At 36.9% G+C, this 22,550-nt stretch overlaps 2 protein-coding genes across 14 annotated transcripts in view; both read right to left on the bottom strand.

Annotated features, from left to right (window-relative positions):
• The window catches only part of LOC128019951 (60S ribosomal protein L8), a 120,761-nt gene that overhangs the window by 87,408 nt on the left and 10,803 nt on the right, over nucleotides 1–22,550 (bottom strand). The gene's annotated exons all lie outside the window — the stretch shown is intronic.
• LOC128019945 (peripheral plasma membrane protein CASK) overlaps nucleotides 1–22,550 on the bottom strand; it is a 145,457-nt gene that overhangs the window by 64,770 nt on the left and 58,137 nt on the right. For all 13 annotated transcript variants that reach the window (XR_008185260.1, XM_052606341.1, XM_052606338.1 and 10 more), the window contains exon 2: nucleotides 3,815–3,927. Coding sequence is in view for 12 of the 13 variants with exons in the window: in XM_052606341.1 (XP_052462301.1) it covers nucleotides 3,815–3,927 (113 nt within the window). In the remaining variant the exon portion in view is untranslated. The remainder of the gene's footprint in view (nucleotides 1–3,814; nucleotides 3,928–22,550) is intronic.

Here is a 22,550-nt window from a genome sequence, read left to right on the forward strand (position 1 = left end):
AAACAGTTCAACCATGATAACAACCTCTGCAACTGCAGCTTTCTGAGTGAATCATGTCATGATTTGGTGACGTTATACAAATGTTGAGAAGAAGCAAACATGAAAAGCAAGGGAGACTTTCAAATTATAATTGTGGATTTCCCACAGGCTGTTTGGAGGCTTTCCTCTCTGTAAATGTCCTGAATGGAACTGCATGAAAAACAAACACAAAACACCCTCTTTTCCAAAAATAGCATTAAATAAATTGCGTGGTTAAATGAAAAGGTAGCAGTAACCTCAAAACAACCTCTTGTTGCAAAAGACACGGCTGGAGCCCTGCAGTGGCGGTAATGATGATGATAATGGTTACAACATTTAACATTCGGCTGTGTGCATGTGCTATGGTGGAGACTTCAACCTCTCACAATGAACACAATAAGAGAGTCCATCTCTCTGACAGATCTCTTCTTTTTAGGACCACACTAAAGTTTGATTGTGGCCCTCTAGATTACCACACAGGGTTACAGATTGGCCACAATTCCTACAGAGAGAGTTGTTCAGCCACCACTCTTAAATGTGAGGTTTCATCTATGATTCTGAAGCTGGAGGATGAAGGACATTTCATTCAGTCCTGAAGTAGACCGAATAAGCATGAGTCGACGAAGATGTAAGAATGCTTGGTGTTTTGAGGGATGGATTTTCTTTTTCAAGGAATAAAGTACAAAAACATTTTTTTTTTCTTTTCCAAATTGCAAGATTATAAAAAATATCAATATAACATATATTGTTAAATTACAAAATATTTTTTAAATACACTACAGTGTGAAATATTTGCAAATGTTCTTTTTTTAATAGATTTATAATATACTATTATATTGTTATAAACTATTCAAAAAGCTAAATGAAGAAAGTATGTGTCATAGGGAAGCATACCCTTTAGCTATGAGTTTCAAATCAAACAGCAGAGTAGTAATTTAAAATGATAGATTGAATATATGCCAGGCACATTAATTTTTTTCATAACATTCATCATTTTTGTGATGCCACAAGGCGACTTGTCAAGCAAGAATTTATTCTGAATCAACATCCTTATCAACTTATAAAACAATCAGATTTCAAGCTTAGTCTTGCTGTAATGAATCGCATTAGCCATAAATAACCACTATGTATGTAAATGCTTTTCAACATATTCATTCACACACTTAAGCACTGCTTTCATATTAAGACAACCTCAATCTGTCTTTCAGAAACTAAAACCACACTGAATATAATCTTTAGGTTAAATTCTGTCCATCAGGAACAGAAAATCTGTCTCATCTAAGCTAAGTGACCCTTATGGACTTTCATAAGCGTTGTGCTTTACGGTAAGTGCTACAATGTTACGTGAAGCATCCGTACTTCAGTGTATCGATGTCCTAAGTGCGGCTATAATAAAACACTGGCCTTGCACAAACAAAAAGCCCTAAACACAGAATGGGTTTTATAGAGTTTTGGATAGGATTTGTCACAGATGGCTGGCAGCTGGCACGATGAACTTAAGGTGTAGTTTCCCCCAAATGATGGCTAGATGACACAAAATGATCAGCTTTGGGATGTGCCAACAGTAGTACAGCATTTAATACAGATTTATGTATACAGGTGATACTACAGAGAAAACAACAGCACCTCAACAAAACCCCACTCCCACAAAACCCTCATACTGGTTTATTTCATTATTGAATGGCCAGTATCTTAAATCTTAGAGCAGAATCTCTAGCTGAAGTGCCACGCAGAGCAAGAGTCAGTAATGTGACTTAATTATGGGTAGTGTTACTTGTCTACAAGGCTCATTACCAGGCTGTGCGCTCCTGCTGATTTTTCAGATTATACTGAGATTCCACAGGTCTGGATGTAATGATTGTTATGATAATGAAAGCCAAGGTTATTCAATGGTAAAAAAGCATCAAAAACATAAAAATGAAAGATTTCTGGGAAACGCTGCCTTTCTTACACCATATCTTAAACAATCAAAAAAAATATATGATATATATATAATAAAAAATGCAAAAACTATGTACACAATCATTCAAAACCTTAAAAACAGAAAAAAGGGAACTACATTTATTTTATTTTATTATTGATCAAAAATGACGTAACAAAATTTTCGGTATTACAGAAGATTTAAATTTCAAATAAATTCAGTTTTTTTTTTCTTTCTTTCAAATAAAAAAAAAATTAAATGTATAACGTTTTCTACGAAAACATTAAACGGCACAATTATTTTCAACACTGATAAAGCAGTGTGTGTGTGTGTGTGTGTGTGTGTGTGTGTGTGTGTGTGTGTGTGTGTGTGTGTGGGACTGCAAATAAAATACAATGCAAAAGTTCATTGAGTTGATTCTTTCCTGAGCTCAGAGAGGAATAGACATTTGAAAGGTAATACAGAGACAAAAGTCAGAGATACTGTAGCATTTTAATCACAGAGTCTCATGAGTTGCACAGTAGATTCTCAAATACCAGCATGAGTGTATTCTCTCCCACATAGGAGAAAGACAGATGGGAGGTGGGCAGAGTGTTTGCCGAGACTGTGAAACTCAGGAGAGATGAGACAGAGGTTTAGCAGTGGACTGAGGTAACAAAGCCCTGGGCAAAGATGTCTTTCTCACATGCACATTTACTTAACATCCTACCCAAGAAATTCTGTCTCTTCAGAGAACTGACACTGAAACTGTTCTGCTACTGTATGTTTCCATTCTTACACACACCCTCACTGAGGAAGTGCAGAGGAAGTACAGCGAAACTGACTCCAACCTCAGTACAGTTTCAGTCTATTTATGTTTGTGTGCTACTCCTGTCCTTATTAAGATAAGCTTCTCGATAATCTGTTGCCAAAACAGGAAGTTGAAATGTGACAGGAAAACGTGAGTGAAAGTAGTTTAGTCAGATCTAAATCAGTCAGTGCAATCCGCACAGAAGAGGATGACATTATAAAGAAGGAAACAGTCCTCAGGTATGACATCCTCTACACACAGCTGTTTTGAGTCGACTAGTGGGACTAGCACTAATACAGCATTGCACCAATTTCTCGAAAAATAAGATGAAAATTGATAAAAACTTATATATATATATAAAAACATGGCAAAGCTAAATTTTCAGCAGTCATCACTCATCAAAAATAGAAATCTGCATCATTATATCATTATAAAAATTAAAAAAAAATGCATGTCTGGTCAGGTAGATGCTTTGAGAAACATCTAGCTTAAGCTACACACGCAAATCAAGACACACATTGAAAACACTAGCATACTGCTATTAAAGCCTCCCTATGCTGCCATTTAAGTTGAAATATGTGATCACACAGAGCACATTACAAAAAGTCAGGTCTTCAGGGTTACTCTATCACACTGTAATGTACTTTACTGTATGATCAGCAGGCCGATCCACAATCTCAGCAAAACACATATGCTGCCCACTCATGGCATTATGTACATATCTTACAGCTAAGTAGCAGTTGTTCTATTTTTGTATCAACAAATTTGTATCAGCTGCATTAGTTATTGTGTAACCACAAATGTTTAGGAGGTGAGCTGATGGTGTACTTTAGACGGGGTTTTTTGCATTAGAACATATAAGATTTCCTCTTCAAAGGTCCCGATTAGAGAGTGGTCGATTAAATCAACATAATCGCAGACATTCGGTTTGGTTCATTTCAAGCTGTATGTAATGAATTCAATGCTTACTCGTGAGAAAATGCTGAACATGTATTCTAAGCTCTGGAAAGGCCAGAAGTGATTAATTTTCTACACAATCATTCATCTACACAATCATTACCTAAAGAGGAAAATGATCATTTTACCTTCTGTGCTGAGGCCAGGGCTGGAGGTGAATTTGGCCACATCCACAATCTTCACAGCAGACTGTTGGCCTGTCTCCCTGTTGATGCATCTTCGTACCACACTAAACGGCCCCCTGGAAAGGAAACAAAGAGTTACATTAGAGTCCTGCACAAGTTGGGTTTTTCAGTGGCTAAAGCTGAAATCGATAAAGACAGGATGAACAATGGCCAATATAATGCTGACATATGTTGCTAACTAATGATGGTAAGTGAGATGTAAAAATCTTTAAATTGTTGAAATAAACACTTACTTTATATATTATATCGAAATAAAAAATGAAATAAAACAGGTAGCATGTTTAGGGTTCATAACAACGGTGATGATCCCTACAAAGTTCAAATGCTGGTTGAGTATTTAGTCTGATTTATCAGTCAATGAGGCCAGCAGCAATAAACAACCTAGTGTACAAGTGGGCAAAAAACGATAATTGTCAGTTAAAATCCAAACCTTTTCCCAACAGGACAAAAATCACAATTGAACTTAACAACACACACGCCTTGACCTCCACACTGATGGTGATTTGTAGCTAGAAAAAGTACCCAATATTAATTTATACAATTGTGACAACTGATACATGCCTGCCTCATATGGAAACTTTTTTTGGGGGGGAAGTGAGATTAGAACCATACATGACTCAATAACCACAAGTTGAGAATCAGCAGCTAAAGTAAAAGCCTTGCCTCCTTCTAGAAATGAAGGATTGCTCACATATTCAGTGAGATTGATGGGAATGTTTTGTGCGGACCGAGTGTTTAAGGAACAGTGAGGAGTTAGAGAGGCTGGCTTTCTGTGAACAACTATGATCTGATTTTCCAAAGCCTTTAACCAATCTCAACATGACTTGAACCCTTTTCTGTGTGAGCATGAGTGTTTCTGCAGGCCTGAAGAAAGATGGCAGCAGAGAGACCTCTGGAGCAAATTTAACTTGTTTGTGTGCAGTGGGTTGGTGTCAGCAGGTCTGTTTTTGTTCTGTGCTACAGGTTAAGATGATGAACAGTCTACAGTCGGTGATTACCCCCCCCCCCTCCAAAAAAAACAACAACAACAAAAAACAGTTAGTCTGGCTGTACATTATCCCATTTATATATGCATAATTAACAAATAATACATAAATGGACATGAAAATGAAACATTTAATTAAAAAGAGAGGAACATTTTAATTATCATAATATACAAATATAATAAATCTTACACAAATTATTAAATTTTAGTAATATAGTAACATAGTAACTTTATCCAAATGTTAATATCAAGCTCAGCGTGGCCATATTTTTAGTCTTGACATTTATTCTCTATATTACTTCTGGCAAGTCAAAAAGAAATGTTCAGCCTCCTCCTCAGGTACGCAAGTTACATTTCATTACAGACGACCCAGTTCACTCTGACCCACAGACATCCAGATATAAAAATAGACAGATTTTATGAAATATGTGTTGTCAGAATCTCTCTGTACAGTTCCCAGGTCAAGAGCTCCACAGAGAAGACTTTCAGGCTGGCTGCTGTCTTCCAGTCATCCAACTTCTCAGGCTGAACTGTTAATGTACTGCAGGTGCAGTGAACATGTGGAGGACAGAGTATAAGGGAGGAATGTTTTGGAGAGCAGCAGTGTTACACTGTGACCAAACTGCAGATGGAAAAAATGTCTTTACTTTCACTTTAAGTCAATTTAATGCACTCTTGCTGAATAAAACTATTAATTTATTTAAAAAAAAACAAAATAAAAAAAAAACAATCTTGACCAAATCTTATGAACATATATTTATGCTGCCAGCAAAGGACAGAACTGTAAGCCCGGATTTCGAATCTAATTAAACAATTCATTTAAAATATACTTAAATATGTAAGTTTGGCTGCATTACTTATACATAAGATACAAGTAGATTCTACATATTTGAACCTGTGAATAAATTTAAGTTAAATTAACTCATATTTAGTTTATCTCTTGACCACGCTTCTCCCACACTGGTGCTGCAAGTCAACAACGCCATTTTGTATTTGTTATTGTGTGTGAAATCAAATATGATGATATTAATGAGAATCTGGAAATTTAGTTTTTTGTGCTCTAAGTATGCCATGATCTGCATGATGGTCTCTGTAAGAATCCCCAGTAAGGATCCGCAGCGCTGATCAAACAAGTCCACATCTAAACCCATCAAGAGTGGGAATCATCTTGAAAGAAAACTTATAATGGATAAACTGACCAACCTCAGTGTTTTATGTCCATTTTTTCAGAGTTATTTATTCCCTGCACCTGGACTATGAAAAGTTTATGAAAAAGCACTTTATATTTTATTCAGCAGGTAATGCTTAACCTCGGATCAAGGTGAGCTGGCACCTAAAAATCAGTACTGCAAATATTGTGAATTCAGAGTGGAAACTAACTATATAGTTTTGATGCTGTTTGTTGTGATTCTGAGATAAACTGTTTTTGTGCTTAACAATAAGTTAATTTATTTAACTAGTTCTTTCATGTTTTATGGGCAAATGTTTTCAGGATATAAAAAATGCATGTTTTGCTGCGTTTTCAATTTAACATTTGGACTTGAAATAAAACAGAAGATTGCATGAACGTTTCTTTATTTGTTTGCTTTATTCGTAATTTTTTTAGTTTAAAAAATGTAAAAAATAACTGATATAGATTTAACTTGGAAGTAAACGTAAATATAGTAGGTGTAATAACTGCAAATTAATTGATATTTCAAAACATTTTGAGTTAAATTAATTTAACTTTGTGACTGATATTACAAAACATCTTAAATTAAATTAAAAAGTTTGTTTACGTTTACGATATTTAAATGTTAAATTTTTTAAGGGAACCAATTTCCTCATTTTTTTGCTTTTTTAAGTAAATTCAACATATCCAGGGTTAAAGTGAGAGCCATGCATAAACCATTCATAGCTCTAGCTAAATGCACAGATCAGGCCTCTCTCATTCACTCAAATTTACACACTTGAAATTCAAAAAGCACACATACACACACTGTTTTTGAGTTCTGTCTTAAGAGTCACGTGTAAATTAGTTTTTAAACAGAGCATTTGCTGAGATTTACAAAAGCAATACGCCACAAGGTTAAAGGCCTTGTCTGACATGTCAGAATGAATGGGTACACCATCAATCTTGCAGCTTATAGCTTTTAAAAAACAACAACAAGACCATCCATCATAACAGTAACAATACAAATCTCCACCAAGCGATGAAGAGAAATAACCTAAATCAAAAATTGGCTCATTATAAAAACCCACATCACATGAAATATAGAAATCATCATTTTGATGCATCTACACAGACATGGACACACTGAACAATCCACCAATAAGCCAATAAAAGCAGGGAGCTGGAAAAAAAAGAAAATCAGTGTTAACATTATAAAACAATGTGGTTTTAAGGTGTTAACATGACCTTACATGTTGTTATATTATTAAGTATAATTGGTTTAAGACTGCATGTAAACACACTCAATGACTAACCTAAAGAAAATATAACCTTATGTCCTTTGTGACTTATGCTAGTCTGGTGACCTTCAAGACACTTCTTAATAAATAAAGAGATTTAAAGCACAAGGCTATTCTGAATCAGCTTTAAAAACATAATGCTGGCAAACTGAAGAAAGAATGCAAAATGAAGAAGTGGTTGAGAGCTTATTATTATCACTGTATCTTGCTAATATGGGTACTAGAGGGGCTGTGTTTTCCCCAACACAAACTGCCAGAGCAGATGGCGTGGAGCACAAAGCTGCTTACTGGCAGAGAGCCGAGGTGTAGCCACACATGGCTCAGAGCTGGACTCGGCCATGCTAAACTGCTGCAACTGTGGATACATAACCATAACATCTGAATGGGCTTTATCTACTCATGTTGGTCCTCATGTTGTTTTTGGCATAAAGGTTCCCTAAAAATTATATAGAATAAATGACATTATGTATTAACATAAACCACAAATGTAAAAAACAATTAGTTTCGCTGAGCTGTCTATTCAAGACATCAGGTGGTATCCATTTATCTGCAATAATTTTAATTAAATTTTATTTTGTTAAAAACAAAACTAAAAAAAAATAGTGGTGCATGATATTATCAGACTGTTATTGAAATTGGAAGATAATGTCTTAAAATACAAATATCGGCATTAGCCCAATATGAAAAATTATGTCGATATGCCTAGCCGATAAAATGAGTAACTCACATGTGCTCATGAATAAGACCATGTCAGCAGTGTGGTCATTCTTTAAGCAACATTTGTCTGAACAGTGATTACATTCAAGTCAAGTCAAGTCACCTTTATTTATATAGTGCTTTAAGCAAAATACATTGCATCAAAGCAACTGAACAACATTCATTAGTAAAACAGTGTGTCAATAATGCAAAATGATAGTTAAAGGCAGTTCATCACTGAATTCAGTGATGTCATCTCTGTTCAGTTTAATAGTGTCTGTGCATTTATTTGCAATCAAATAAATGCACAGATTTGAGCATTTAAATAAATTCACAGTATTGAGCATTTAATAAGAAAAAGCAAGTACAGAATTAGGCTTCTGGTGTGCGATAGAGTCAAGAATTACTAGATATTGGCAAAAATCCAATAGCGTGCATCCCTAAAAAAAACTTGCTTTGTTTTGATAAAACAAAACAAAAAATTGTTTTGTGAAATCAGTGTCATGAAACGTATCGCATCGTCAGTTCAGTGAATCGTTACATTGTTTCATTTTATTTAAGTCAGCGGACTGACAAATAAATGGAGATATCTTAGTCAACTCACCTTTATTTATATATCGATTAACACAACAGTGTTTGTAATATAAACATTTCTTTACCATTTGAACACACGCTTGTTATGAAATGGAGGAAGATGACCTTGAAAGCACTGTTAAGTCCACAATAAGTGCAATTGGTTGTGCAATTGGTTATGCATTAGAGCATATACAACGATGGGGCCGAGCAGTAGGACCTATTAGGTGTTGAAGAAGTCATGAACCTGCTGGTTTGGGGTAAAGATGCGGGTCGGAAACAATAGTCGTTTTTGTGGATACTCCTCAAGACTGTCATTCCGACATGTTTTGTGTGCATTTGCTCATGAAGGTGCGAAAGAAAGCTCAATTTGGTAGCCTACGCACGTGCTGTCCGAGCCGAGCTGTGGCTTCGTGTGTTTGAGTAACGCATTTATATCTCTTTCAAAAAATGGTCTATCACATCGTAGAAGCTGGAAAGCTAATTGTATTCGCAGGTGAACATAAAATACGATATATACAACTGGTGAACCAATCAATGTAATGCATGTCTTAATGGTCTGCTATAACAATAAAATGCAACATAAATTATCACGTTATCACGTAATCACGTTTGTTATATATTTTTTTATCAAAGTGGAAATCACTTTACTAAATAGTGTTAACTTAACTGACTGCTTCACTTCCACTTCAAAGGGATAGTCAATAATGCAAATTCTGCATCAGATAAAACCAGTACAGAGAGAATCCTGTGAGGTGCCCTACTGTGCTGATTTATTATAGCATTGTGAGTGGCTTTGCAAACCGAAATGGTGCAGTAAGTGTACATCGGCCCTACGCTCCCAGCAGCTGCTATAGATGACAAGAACAAGCAGCGACAAGCTGTAGCACACAGCAGGGATGCTGTGTTTGGTGCCAGAAAGAACCAAGCAGATTAGCTAAGACCCATACAGACATGAGAAAAAGAAAAGGGGGTTCTGGTCACACACACAGGATAAACAAGTCTGGGTAAATAACTTTAAAGCAAGTTGAGTAAGTGAATATTTCTTTGAAGTGTCTTTCTGAGAAAGAGTGCTGAACGTAAGGATCATAAATAATGATGGAGAAGATGTCCTCTGCAGCAGTGCATGAAGGGGGAAGATGTGCTGGCAGGCAGAAATATGAGGTGAGAAAGAAAATGCAAAGTGAAAAACAGGAAAAAAAGCAGAGAGAGAGAGACATGACACAGAAAGATGAGAGAGAAGTACAGAAAATGACACAGTGGTGAATGAGAGAATCGGTCAGACAGTGGAGTAGCTGGCAGGGGAAGAACGCTGGTGTTTTGTGACAGCTGGTATCTGTTACAGTGAGCAAGAGATGATGGCGTAGGTGTAGGGTTTCTCCTGTGGAAGATAACTCCTCAGACGGCATGTGTGCGTGGGTACCTTCAGGACACCTGACAGCTCAGGGTTGCATGTCAGTGAAACAAACATGGCTACACCGCACAGAGAAATGTTCAACATTGCACTTTTCAATATAAATAAATACATACATATGTTTAAATTGTAAAGTTATGAAAATGAGTGCATACCAGTAAAATCTATATCTAAATCTAAATCTATATATTTTCTTTAAATAAAGGTTGCCATGACCAGGGCTATTCCAGTGTTATGCACATGACATTTGCAGTCAAAACTTGAAATATAAATTCTCAAAAAATGTATTCATTACCAATACATTTAACTATCTCTATATATTTGTTTATATTTATAACTAATATATAGCTACATATATGTATATATAAACCCCTGACAATAGAGTCCAGACATTAGAAAAGTTTCAGTCTATAAACGTGTTTCATATTTTAGATAAGGGAAAGACACATGCATTATGGACGTGACAAAAGAAGACTCAAGTTTTTGGGAGACAACATATTTAGTATTTTCTGCGATTTACAATGCACAAAACAGAAGCAACAATATCTGTCTAATGGAGAAGGGTTGGCTATTCCCAAAACATAAAATATATTTTACATTTCAATTTTCATTTTGAAAAATCAGTGTTACAGAAGTGACATCTCACCATTACGGACTTGACAATCTAAAAGCAGAATTTCCAGACTATGGAAACGTGTATAAAATACTTCAAAAACTTTAAAATAGATGCTAGTGGGTATTTAATAGGGTTACCCCCACTAAAGATTTAACTAAAGCCTTTCATTTAAACCATTATTCAACTAATTACACATTTAACTATATTACATTAAAATAATAGGCAAATCCATTATGAGCACAAGCACACACATAAAGTTTGCCACAAAGTATAAGCAAAATTGTAATAAAAATATATAAAAAATTGTTTAAAAGTAGACAATTCAAGATTCTGTAGATATATTTATCATGTCTATAAGGCACCCATGCAGTTTGTTTTTTTGTTTTTGACGTGCTTATGCTTGTGACAAATAATTTTGCTATTAAACCGATTGGACATATATAAGATGCTGCTGTATTGAACATGACTAATTTACTATGTTTCGTTCCCTGTCATTTTTTTTTTTATTTGATGTTTGATTTATTACACTCCAGGGTTTCCTTAGGTATTTATGCACATGTGCACGCTTCAAAAACGGCACTTATAGAGGACGCACAAAAATATATAGATTAAAATGCATTTATATTTAAATAGAATAGATCATACTGCATGTTAGATTGCTTATTGTGCACAAAAGCATATTTATTTAAGCCAATAAAGTATGTCTTACTAACAAGAAACTATGCTTCTTACCACAGGTCCAGAGCTGTATTTCCAATCACATAAGTTTGTGACGTTGTTTGCGAATGTTTGTTTGAACTATAGTTTCCAGAAACACAGAATCGTCCAAACATGTTGGTAACGAAAGAACTTGCGACCACAGTTGAGTAACAATGCTTTTAGGAAACTCACCCCAGACTTGGTTAATGCGTGGGATCAATATTAAAGTAATTCTTCAGCAGTCTACATCTAAGACAGATGCAGTTATAACTTATATCAAAGCTATTTGACGTATTAAAATGATCTAATGGACCAATGCCACTGCAATATGTTGATCATTAGTTGTAAAAAAGGGGGGTCTTCACAAATTTTTGAAACCCATTAAACTGTCAGTAATACAAGAAATACATGGATCCAATTTACTGTTACACACGTAAAAAGTAAATCCTCCTGAGGAACAGCACAAATAACATGCTTTTCCTAATCAACTTTAAAAAACAAGCACGTCCCATTTTGCAAAAGTCACATGATCTTACTGATTTGCATGTGAATTTAGACTTTTATTACGAATGCGCACCCCTGGAAAGGGGGTGGAATAGTAAAAATGACGGTTAGTTTTGGTACAAATCCGTTTACTTTTACACCCCTTTATATATATATATATATATATATATATATATATATATGTATGTATATATACATACACTCACAAATTTATAACAGGTGTAATGTTCTGTTATCAATAACGATATACATCTTTAGCATTTACCATTAGCGTCCTTTTTACAATCTTTATAATATTTCCACATAAATTACATTTGGGGAAATGACAGCAAGTTAAAAAATTTAAATAAAATTGATGGCCAGTTGACTGGTCTATCTCTTTATTTCAAACTCAAAACGCTGACTTGTTCACAGCACTGACAATATTTTGGAATTGTGAAATCTTTCAATGACAATCGTGCAACCCTTCAATATGAATGGGCATTGCACTGCTGCCCATGTTAAAGAGACTCGTTGCCACTTCAAGAACACAGGATGTCAAGAAAGAATAGCATTCATTATACATTAGGCAAAGGTTTTTGTGTGTACACAGGTGTGTTTACATGAATTAGTGCATGTACTGTGTCAATATGTGTAACTAAGGTCAATGCATAAAACAGATGGACAAATGTAATGACCTCACTTCAGTAACAAGCAATGTGGCAGGAAAATAAAGAATCTTAAAAGCTTGTTTAGGGCTTGATTAATGTTCACATTAGCCACTTAAAACAAACAGCAAAAAAAATGCACCAAGCCGAGTCAACTCGTATTGTTTCAAAGTGAGAAGTAATTATAGGTAGTAAAACAGAGGACAAAAGATAGGGGGAAAATATGCTCAGCTGGACGTGGGAGTGTATAGTCTTGCATAAATGAATCTAAACTGTTCAATAAAATAAAAAAGTAAAATTAAAAGAATTTAATGTATTTTTAGCGAAATACTGTAAAAGTACCGTATTTTCCAGACTATAAGTTGCCCTTTTTTTTCAAAGTTTGGTTGGTCTTGCAACTTATAGTCATGTGCGACTTATTTATCAAAATTAATTTGACATGAACCAAGAGAAATGAACTAAGAGGCATGAACCAAGAGAAAACATTACCGTCTACAGCCACGAGAGGGCGCTCTATGCTGCTCATTGCTCCTGTAGCCTACACTAAGCAGCATAGAGCGCCCTCTCGCGGCAGTAGACGGTAATGTTTTCTCCTGGTTCTTGGTTCTAAATAAATGCGACTTCTAGATTTTTTTTTTCCTCAGCATGACGTATTTTTGGACTGATGTGACTTGATACTCAGGTGCGACTTCTAGTCCGAAAAATACGGTATTTCTGGTAGTTTCGATAATGTTACTGAGTGTTATCAAACAATTTGTTGTTTTCATTCCATTTTGATCATTTTTTAACAGAAACACCTGATCCAACAATAATGTTAAGAATTAGTTGACTAATTGCATTAAATGTGCTTTAGTGTCACAAAACCATTCATGCGTGTGGCCTCAGAGTACAGAGTTTAAAAAATTAAAATGTTTAAATATATAAATTGTCCAATTCCTTGTGCTTTCTTTAATAAAGGGTACTGCGCAAAAACGGCACATCATTAACAAGGGAAGAGCTCTCTCCTGTACTATATGGCAGAATTGGCTGATATTTAACCATAACTCAACAAAGGGGTTGACTGATTGTTTTCACTGACAGGGCAGTAGAGATTTCATTAGAATGCAATGTAAATCTAGATGACAAAGATGCTAACATCATTCCAACACTTGAATTTCAGCTGCTGTAGACTGAAAATCATCTCTTAAATCGCTTGCCATCAAGGAAAAAGTGGTCTTAGAATAAAAGCCCGCTCAAGTGACTAATTCAAAAAGGAAATATAACAAAAAGAAAAGGAAATCACATCTCAGAAGCTCATTTCATAAAGATTGCAGGCCACAATGAAGACCGGATGATCAGTGGTGGAGGGATGCAGAGGGTGTAAAGGAGGCCTCAGAAAGAAATGTCACTGCTCTGGCTCTCCCCGGCACATTCAGGAAACCTTGGAGGAGTGCAGCTGCATGACAGAGCAACCAGTGTGCCGCAATCATAGATTGCTCTATGAACAATAGCACTTTTAAAAGTCGAAAGATTTTGAACTTGACAAGCAGGAAAACAGAACACTACATATCTCGAGGTCTGTTTATTTGAATAAATAAATAAATGATAATTAATACAAATAATCCATGCATAAAAAAATGTGTTAAGCTAAATTATTCATTCAACAAAAAATGATATTTAACTTTTACATCTTTTTTTTTTTTGTAAATAAAAATCACGTATCATGTATTGATTAAAATACATGATTAGCATTTAAAGTGCACCAAACAATCACAAGCAGTCGATTATGTAATCATGAGAGGCCTACAGGGAACAAAAGCCCTTAATACTCAGCCGTAACAAATCAAAATCACAATGTCAGCCTGGATACAAGCAGCTGAGTTAACCCACATGTGTGAGAAAGGCCTTTAGAGACAGGCACGCTGTAGCAGGTGAGTTATGTGCATCACATACCCCTGTCAGTCCAGCCCAAATAAAAGACTCTCAGTTCAGAATCCCCATCCATCTCAGGAATGTGATTTAAAAACGACCCTCCGTGCCCTTACAAAAGGAATTAATCACAAAGGGAGGTCAGACTCAGTACTGTAAATGTCATGTGTTTTACAACAGGCTTGTCCATGGCCCAGTGAGTGGATATAATAGGCTTCAGTAAAGTGGAGAAACTGGCGGCCTGTGAGGGGACAAACTGCGATATTTCTGCCCCCTGCATCTCTGACAAAACATTACAAATCAATACTCACATACCACACACTTTCCTCCAGCAAAAAAAATTAAGTAAAAAAATACACGCTGGAGAACTCGAGGGGCTGTGGAGACTACTTTTGCTGACTGCTTTATTTATGCTGCTGGTACAAAGAGTCAGAGACTGAGTGGCTCAGTTTCAAGAGAGCTGTGCCACTGTCAACATACTGTAAACAAATACCTTCTAAGGCAGCCCTATAACCAACATAGGACCACGTAGCCACGTAAGCAGTACCCTGATCCCCAGCTCCACCCAGGAAGGGCTCCTGTTTCTGAGCTGGGCCCAGGGTGAGCTCCTGTTCCCATATTCAGCCTGGGAGGGGTTCCTGATCCTGAGTCCAGCCCAGGAAGGGCTTCTGATCCTGAGTCCAGCCCCAAAGCTTGCTCCAGCGTCTGCTCCTCCAGAGCACCCTCAAGTGCCAGCTACTCCAGAGCGCCCATCACCGTGTGTGGGGGGGGTTCAGCTAAGGCCACAGAGTAGGGCTAGAGCTAGGCTAGGGCTGTCACTTTTGTGAAAAAAACATTTTCGATTTTTAAGACATAAGTGTTCATTGAATCGATTGTAAAATCGATTTTCCATGTCTAAAAAAAGACGTTTCCTTTTTCAACATCAAATAACGGACGAACGTAAAGAGAGCGCTGGAAATGCACAAGTCAGCAATATTTCTTATTTATTGGCATTAAGTTTCGTGCAGAATAGCAAACAGCAACAGGAGTGCAACATTCTCGCAAAAAATATATATGCAGAGGGTCCCAGGGACACTCGGGTACAGCTGCGCAAGTTGGGGGTATTACCTGTCGCTGTCAGCTTGCAATGGTCCTTTTCATAACTCAGAATCTCCTGTAACTAGATGCGCGAGTGAGGTGAATTCGCCTCTACCACGCCACGAGACTTCCAGACGCGCGTAAACACATCTTTACATTAACTTAACATTGAAATAATTCGCGCCAGACGCTCTATTCGCTTTTGGTGTGAACAACAGCATAAGAGGTCGCTTTCGGCGTCACTGGGTCTTATAGGTGAGTATTTTCTGTCTAGCTTTCGGAATTCTTTATTTTCTTTTTCTGCTTGTTTGTGAATTTTGTTACATTTATATTTTTTAATTGTTTATTTATTTAAAAATTAATAGTGTAGTTATAGTCGATTTCCTATTTTCATTTTCGAACCTTTTTTTGGTTGGTCCGATCGATTGTGCAATTGATTTTCTAACTAAAAGTGACAGCCCTAATCATGGCCTCCTGAGTTCCCTGATCTGCCATGGCTCCCTGAACTGTGTGGCTTCTTGATCCGCCCTGCAACGCCTGTAAAGATGTCCAAATAAAGTCCATAGCAATGCATATCATGCCTGACTGAAAAAAACAACCTGATTAAAGCATCAATGACAAATTATAACTAAAGCAGGACCGAAACTTAGGAGAGAATGATTCTGATTTTATTACTTTCAATGTAAATGGTGACTGATAACGGCTAATGTATTGACAGTCGCGTCAGTTGAGGCTTGCACAGCCTGTCCGACGCGCAGAGAAATCAAAACTATTAAGCGTAACAGCACACACAAAGAAACAAACATGAACGAACATGCTAAAGTAGAAAAAAAAAGATTAATATTCTATATAATATATGATATAGGTAAGCAACATCACACGACCAAGATAATTGAAAACGTGACACTGATTTTATACAACAGTACTTAATATTAACTGATCTACATTTTAGACACGTTTTTGCCCATTTCTGCTCAATTTCGCTAATGAAAATAGTTCTAAGCAAATCCAAAGAAAAGTCTCACATCTCCAAGCAAAACACAACAGTGTTTCGTAAATGAATGATTCAGCATTTTTCAATGAATCAATGTCAATTATTCATTTAGCCATTAATAAAGACAGAGAGTTGCTTCATTTATATGAATGAATCAGCTGTTTGAATGAATTGATGGAATTGAAGAAGGAATATAAGAGGTTAACCAAATCGATAAAATTAGACCCTAGTTCTATTTCCCTAATGTCGCAAAAAAGAAAAGGCCATTCCACTCTATCGCCCACCGTTTCACACATGTAGTATAAATAATGAGAGAGCCAAATGCAGGTCCATGCAGAAAACAAATGATACAGATGCCTCCAAAAACAAGACACTATGCAGTGCCAAGTTGTGGAAAAACAACTTTGCATTGCCTTCCTTCTGATCCTAAGGAGAGAGTAAATGTACTATTTTTAATGAAGATCCAGATGGCGTCAGTACGAACTCACTTAATTTTACCACAGATTTGTTTCAAAACAAAGCACAATTCAATGCAAGTTTTCAGAAAGACTGAAACTAAAAGACGATGCTGTGGCAATTATATTGGCAACTGGTCACTATTGCTTTATCTGTTATTACAGATAGTTTGATATGTACTGAGTATTCATGTGTTTTTAAGTTAAATCACAGCAGCCATCTATGAAGGATGTAGGCTGTCAAACATACACAACTGTTAGCCAATCATAGCAGCGGGTGTTTACTTCAGAATCTACAATCTGCCACACCTATTCAAACAGAGCGAACAAATAATAGGGTCAAAACAGGACAGAAACTAGCCTATAATGATGTTTTTATGTAAAAGTCTTGAAAACATTGTGGACCTCAGAGAATAGAACAAACTAATAAAAAAGGCAGTTCTGACCTCATTAAATTCCGGTATGCTGACACACAAATTTAGACTCTCTTCGAACGGTGGACAAAAACATTAGTTGATGTCAGTCGCAGTCAAAAACCCTGCAGCTAAAGAAAAATAAAAGGAAAGTTACCTCAGAGGAAGGGGGGAAAAAATCTAATCGAACGTTACTTCAGAGAAGAGTGCAAACATTTGGGAAATGACGCTTAAGTGAATTTCATTAGCATATTTTCAGTAGAATAAAGCAGCTTATTTCACTTCTCCTCCCCTCAGTGTCTTATCGTCAGTCTGTTGAGCAAAGGCACTCACAGCACACACACGCAGCTCTATGACAACAAAAAAAAAAAGGGGATATCACGTGCATCGTGGGACAGGTGCTCCATACAAACACATGCATCAGCTCATCATACTGTTATAATGGCATGAAAACAAACAGAAGGGTATTCAAAATCTGCACCACTCCAACAGTTGTTAAAGGCAAAAGAAGACCACCTACTACAGTTTGTGTTAGATTACATGGCATCAGATCAAAAGTCAGTGGTACAAAGGATTTGATTTATTTCTTATCCTTCCGGACAAATGGAAATTCTGTTCACTGAATACACAACAGTATAAGACCACCACAGATTTTACAGTTCCCACCCTAATCAAGAACATTCTTCTGAGACAGATGGGCATTGTTGGAATGCTAGAAATACAGTTCAAGAAGTCTCTTATGCTCAAGGCTGTACTGTGATACTGTAAAACTTCAATATTGTAAAATACAATTGTAATTTCAAATAACCGTTTTCTATTTTAATATAATTTAAAGTGTAATTTATTCCTGAATTGTCAGCAGCCATTACTTCATTTTTCAGTGTCACATGATCCTTCAAAAATCATTGTAACATGCTGATTTGTCACTCGGGTAACATTTGTTATTATAACAGTAGAAAAGAGTTGTGTTGTTTAATATTTTTGTGGAAACATAATACATTTTTGATGATTAGACAGGGTTTTTTTTTTTTGCATTTAAAGCAGTACTTATCTGTCACAAAACTATGAGTAGGTGAAAGACTGTAAAATGAAAAAAATACTGCTAAGGCATCCAAAAATACTCACAAACTATATAATTCATGCTCCTGTGTCAGTGAGCATAACTGGTTTGAGAATCTGTATCAAGTTCACATCATTACCTTCATTTCATCTTAACACTCTAACTGACCTCAAGCCATTAGAACAGCCCCACATCTCCATCTCACACAGCTACTGAACCTCACCACACACAGCTCTTTCTGCCTAATATGTTCTTCGACTTATCAGTATGAGTGAGACGTTGAGTGGACCTTTCTGATCTTAGAAGAAAATGCTTTTGCAGTCAGTTTTTTATCTTAGTCAATGTGTCTTGCACAAAACAGGCTTAGCTGAGTATATAACTGCTGTCTCTAGTCTCTTATTCTTGTAACAGACTCATTTTTCTACTTAACCATGAAGACTTTTACATCGCACCATATAAATCTAAAGTGTCTATAAAATCAATTGTAAGCTTAATGCTTTTATAGGTAGCAACAGCAATCTCATTTAACAAATAAATAATAAAAAACACTGCTGCCAATTAATGTACAGTAATTCATTAGCCTTATCTATGACTGGTTATGGTTGACCGAGTGTAGCAATCTGACACTTTGATAACAGTGGTTCATCTATTCAGAATTATTCATAAGCTCTACCCTGTAAAACCTGACATACTAAATAATAGTCAGACATTTTTTGAAATAGAACAGTTTATTTATGTATTGATTTTGAGTATCATATTCTCACTCAATATTTCCCAATAATATTTATCACTAAGCAGATATTAAAATGCCTAGTCGGAAGGAAAACATATAATGAAATGTCATACAATAATGACTGAGAGATATACACATAAGCATGATAATCTGATGTATGGATTATAAAGAAATAATACAAAAACTAGCTTCAGTCCAGAAAGTGATTATCTTACTAGTTATAAATTATTTTTAGATACATTTTTATAATTACACTAAAAGGCCTTTTACCTGCTCAAAGAAAGTATAAATCAGATGACAGAAGACTGAGGTTTTGGGCAGTTTTGATCATGTTGATAATTTAGAAGCCTTAGAAATGTATATTTCAAATACGATACAATAGGATTTAGGGGGGGTGAAATGCTAGGGGGGGTGAAATGCTATTTCATGCATACTGAGTTTTTTACACTGTTAAAGAGTTGGATTCCCATGCTAAACATGGACAGAGTTTCAAAAATTAAGTTGTAAGTTTGAAGGAGTATTTCTGTTCCAAAAATACTCCTTCCGGTTTGTCACAAGTTTCGGAAAGTTTTTTTCGAGTATGGCTCTGGGTGACGTTAGTTGGAGCGGAATTTCCTTATATGGGTGCTAAGGGCACTTCTCCCGGAAGAGCGCGCGCTCCCGTATAGCAGAGCAATGAGAGCACAACAGACTTCACTGATCAGAGCGAGAGCGCCGCGAAATGTCACAAAAGGAGTGTGTTTTTGGTTGCCAGGGCAAGACAACCCTGCACAGATTATCAAAAGAGAAACAGCATTAAGGGACCAGTGGATGGAGTGTATTTTTACAGAGCATCAACAGAGTTATGCAAGTGTTTGTGTAAGCACATCAAGTAAACAACAAGCGATGTTGTCATCAAACTGCACTTTCCACATGTAACGTTACAGCTTAAAAAAAAAAAAAAAAGACGACAAAGTGGAACTTAGTCATTTTCCAAAACCGCTAAGCAAAAATATACAGTTTCAGTACATACCACATAGAGACATTGTTGCTGATGCTGCTCTTGTTAAATTTCAGCCTCTGGATCTGATTCTGGATCATAAATATACGCTGAATCTGACTGTTAGCCATGGTTTGTTTTGGTTGGTTTTGTCCTCACGGTGTCACAGCTTCCAGACGCGCTCAACGCAAAAGCCTACTTGCGCTCGTGATTCTTTAGCTCCGCCCACACATCACGCCTCCAGCCACTCGTGTTTTTCCGGGAAAAATCGGTACAGACTATCTTTCTCTTATGAATATAATAAAACTAAAGACTTTTTGGAGTTATGAAGGATGCAGTACTACTCTATAGGTACTCGAGATTAACAGGATATTGAGTGAAAACGAGCATTTCACCCCCCCTTTAATATGATCTCAAATTTCACACAGAAGACGACAAATCATGCAGTTCATGTAAATCTCTCTGCTAGTTTTAAGTGGGCATCATGTGTTTGCAGGGACTTTGTCAAACATCCTGACAGGCTAAGCCATCCGCTTGACACTTAATAACAAGACTTTAATAACCCACAGTCTGATTTAAAAATCAAATAATGCAATGTCATGCAGTCTCAAAGAGACAATTCTCAATATATGAGTTGAATTTTCTGGAGAAAAAGCTAAAAAAGTAAATATTAAAGATGTCTATAAGGATCTATTCTCAACATATGGCCTGACTGTGAGCGATTGTTCAAAGGTAATGTGCCTTTTTGCTCATCTCTTTGTTCTGCTCTGTTCTGCCAATCTCCTTTTATTGGCGGTTTAAGAAAAACTATTTGTTGGCAACATCACAGGAAGAGGCAATTGTTCAAGGCTTCAAGCACGTGCTCTACCACGCTAACGCACAATAATAAACCGTCAAACCACAGAGGTACAGAGCAATAACCAAACACCTGTTTAGCTCACAGTAGGGGAAAGACCTGTCCTATATGACTGTGCAGCTTCCAGATGGAGGGGAAGACCTGATCTAAGGTCAGATGAAGCTTTGTAAACTAGACAGCACTGCCTCAAGACATCCAACACCAAAAGCATCTAATCCAAAAGCAGAAAATCTATGAACTTGTGAGGGTTGCATCAAGGTGAGCAAAGCCAAACTGATGTGAGATCAGAGTGACGAGTCGCTAAACTAGAGAAAGCAAAGGGCGTAAGTCATGGTGGTTGAGCTCTAGAGTAGATGTGCATTAAAATAAGCAAGGGACAGACTAAGTGTGAGGGAGCAGGAGACAGGGAGACAGGCAGAGAGCAGGGGACAACAGACAGACAGGCGAATGGACGCTCCAGGCGCTCCCCTGGGGTCTGTGGCAGAGAAGACAACAACCTTAGCTTCCATTAGAACTGCGTCACTCTGCACCTTTCCTCCCAGAGAGCACTAATGATTTCCTGTCAGCGCTGGCCAATGCACACACACACAAACACATACACATACACATACACGACTGCTCGTACTGCAGAAAGCACTTACCACAGCAAATAACTGAAGATGATACATACAGTATAAGAGAGTGAACATTTTCAAACTTAATTTCCAGGGACAACAAAAAGCAGAAAGGCACTAGAAGAGATGTTCAGTTTGCATTGAATTAATCTGAATCTTTTTTTGTCCTGCACATGAGCCCAGTGCACATCTACTTTGTATTTTGTATATTCAAAAACAATTATCAGTGAGGTCATCCTGCTCTATAAACAAACTCAAAACCAACATGTGTGTAAGGCTATGTGATGATACTGTCTCTCCCACTGTCCTCTAGTGGCCAGCTGGTGTCAGCAGCTCTTTATTGAGAGCAGCTGCTACATCAGGTACCTGTGCCAGCTGGGCGAACCTCCCTGTTGTCCACAGCTGCCACAGCTAATCAGAAAGCACTGCTGCCAGGACAAAACTAGATGGAGCAGGCGTGGAGAAATCTGTTGCCGGTGCAGCAAGGAGCCCCAGGCAGCCCAATGCAATGCCTGCTGTGCTCCTCTCGGCAGTGGGCAGAGCACACAAGATCAGTAGAACCTCCAGCTGGCAACAACAACCCCAGTGCTGGGTTATAGATTACTGACACCCAAGTATGGACTGGTTCAACAATACACATCAGTAAAGCTAATGGAGAAAAGCAGCAGATTAGGTTTAAAAGTCCTCCAAAAATATATAAATATTTTGAATGAATATAATCGAAATGAGAAAGAATTCAATTATCGTCCTCTATTTAGTCTTTTACACAAAGGAAGTCTCATGGCAAGCACTGTGGGGGATGTGCACTAAGTCTGTCCAGGTTTTTGTGCCAGCGTAACAAATTTCAAGGGAACAGGAAGCGGGAGAAAGAGAGACACCCCACTCCACTGGCAATCAGAGACAGGTAATCTGTCTCAACCCTCCTCACTGTAATCAGACTCAAACTTTCACTTCTCGATCTCCTGCTGCAGTCAGCATGGATTAAACATTAAGACATCACAACGC

Source organism: Carassius gibelio, chromosome A9 (genome assembly GCF_023724105.1).
Source record: "Carassius gibelio isolate Cgi1373 ecotype wild population from Czech Republic chromosome A9, carGib1.2-hapl.c, whole genome shotgun sequence".
NCBI classification, from domain to species: domain Eukaryota; kingdom Metazoa; phylum Chordata; class Actinopteri; order Cypriniformes; family Cyprinidae; genus Carassius; species Carassius gibelio.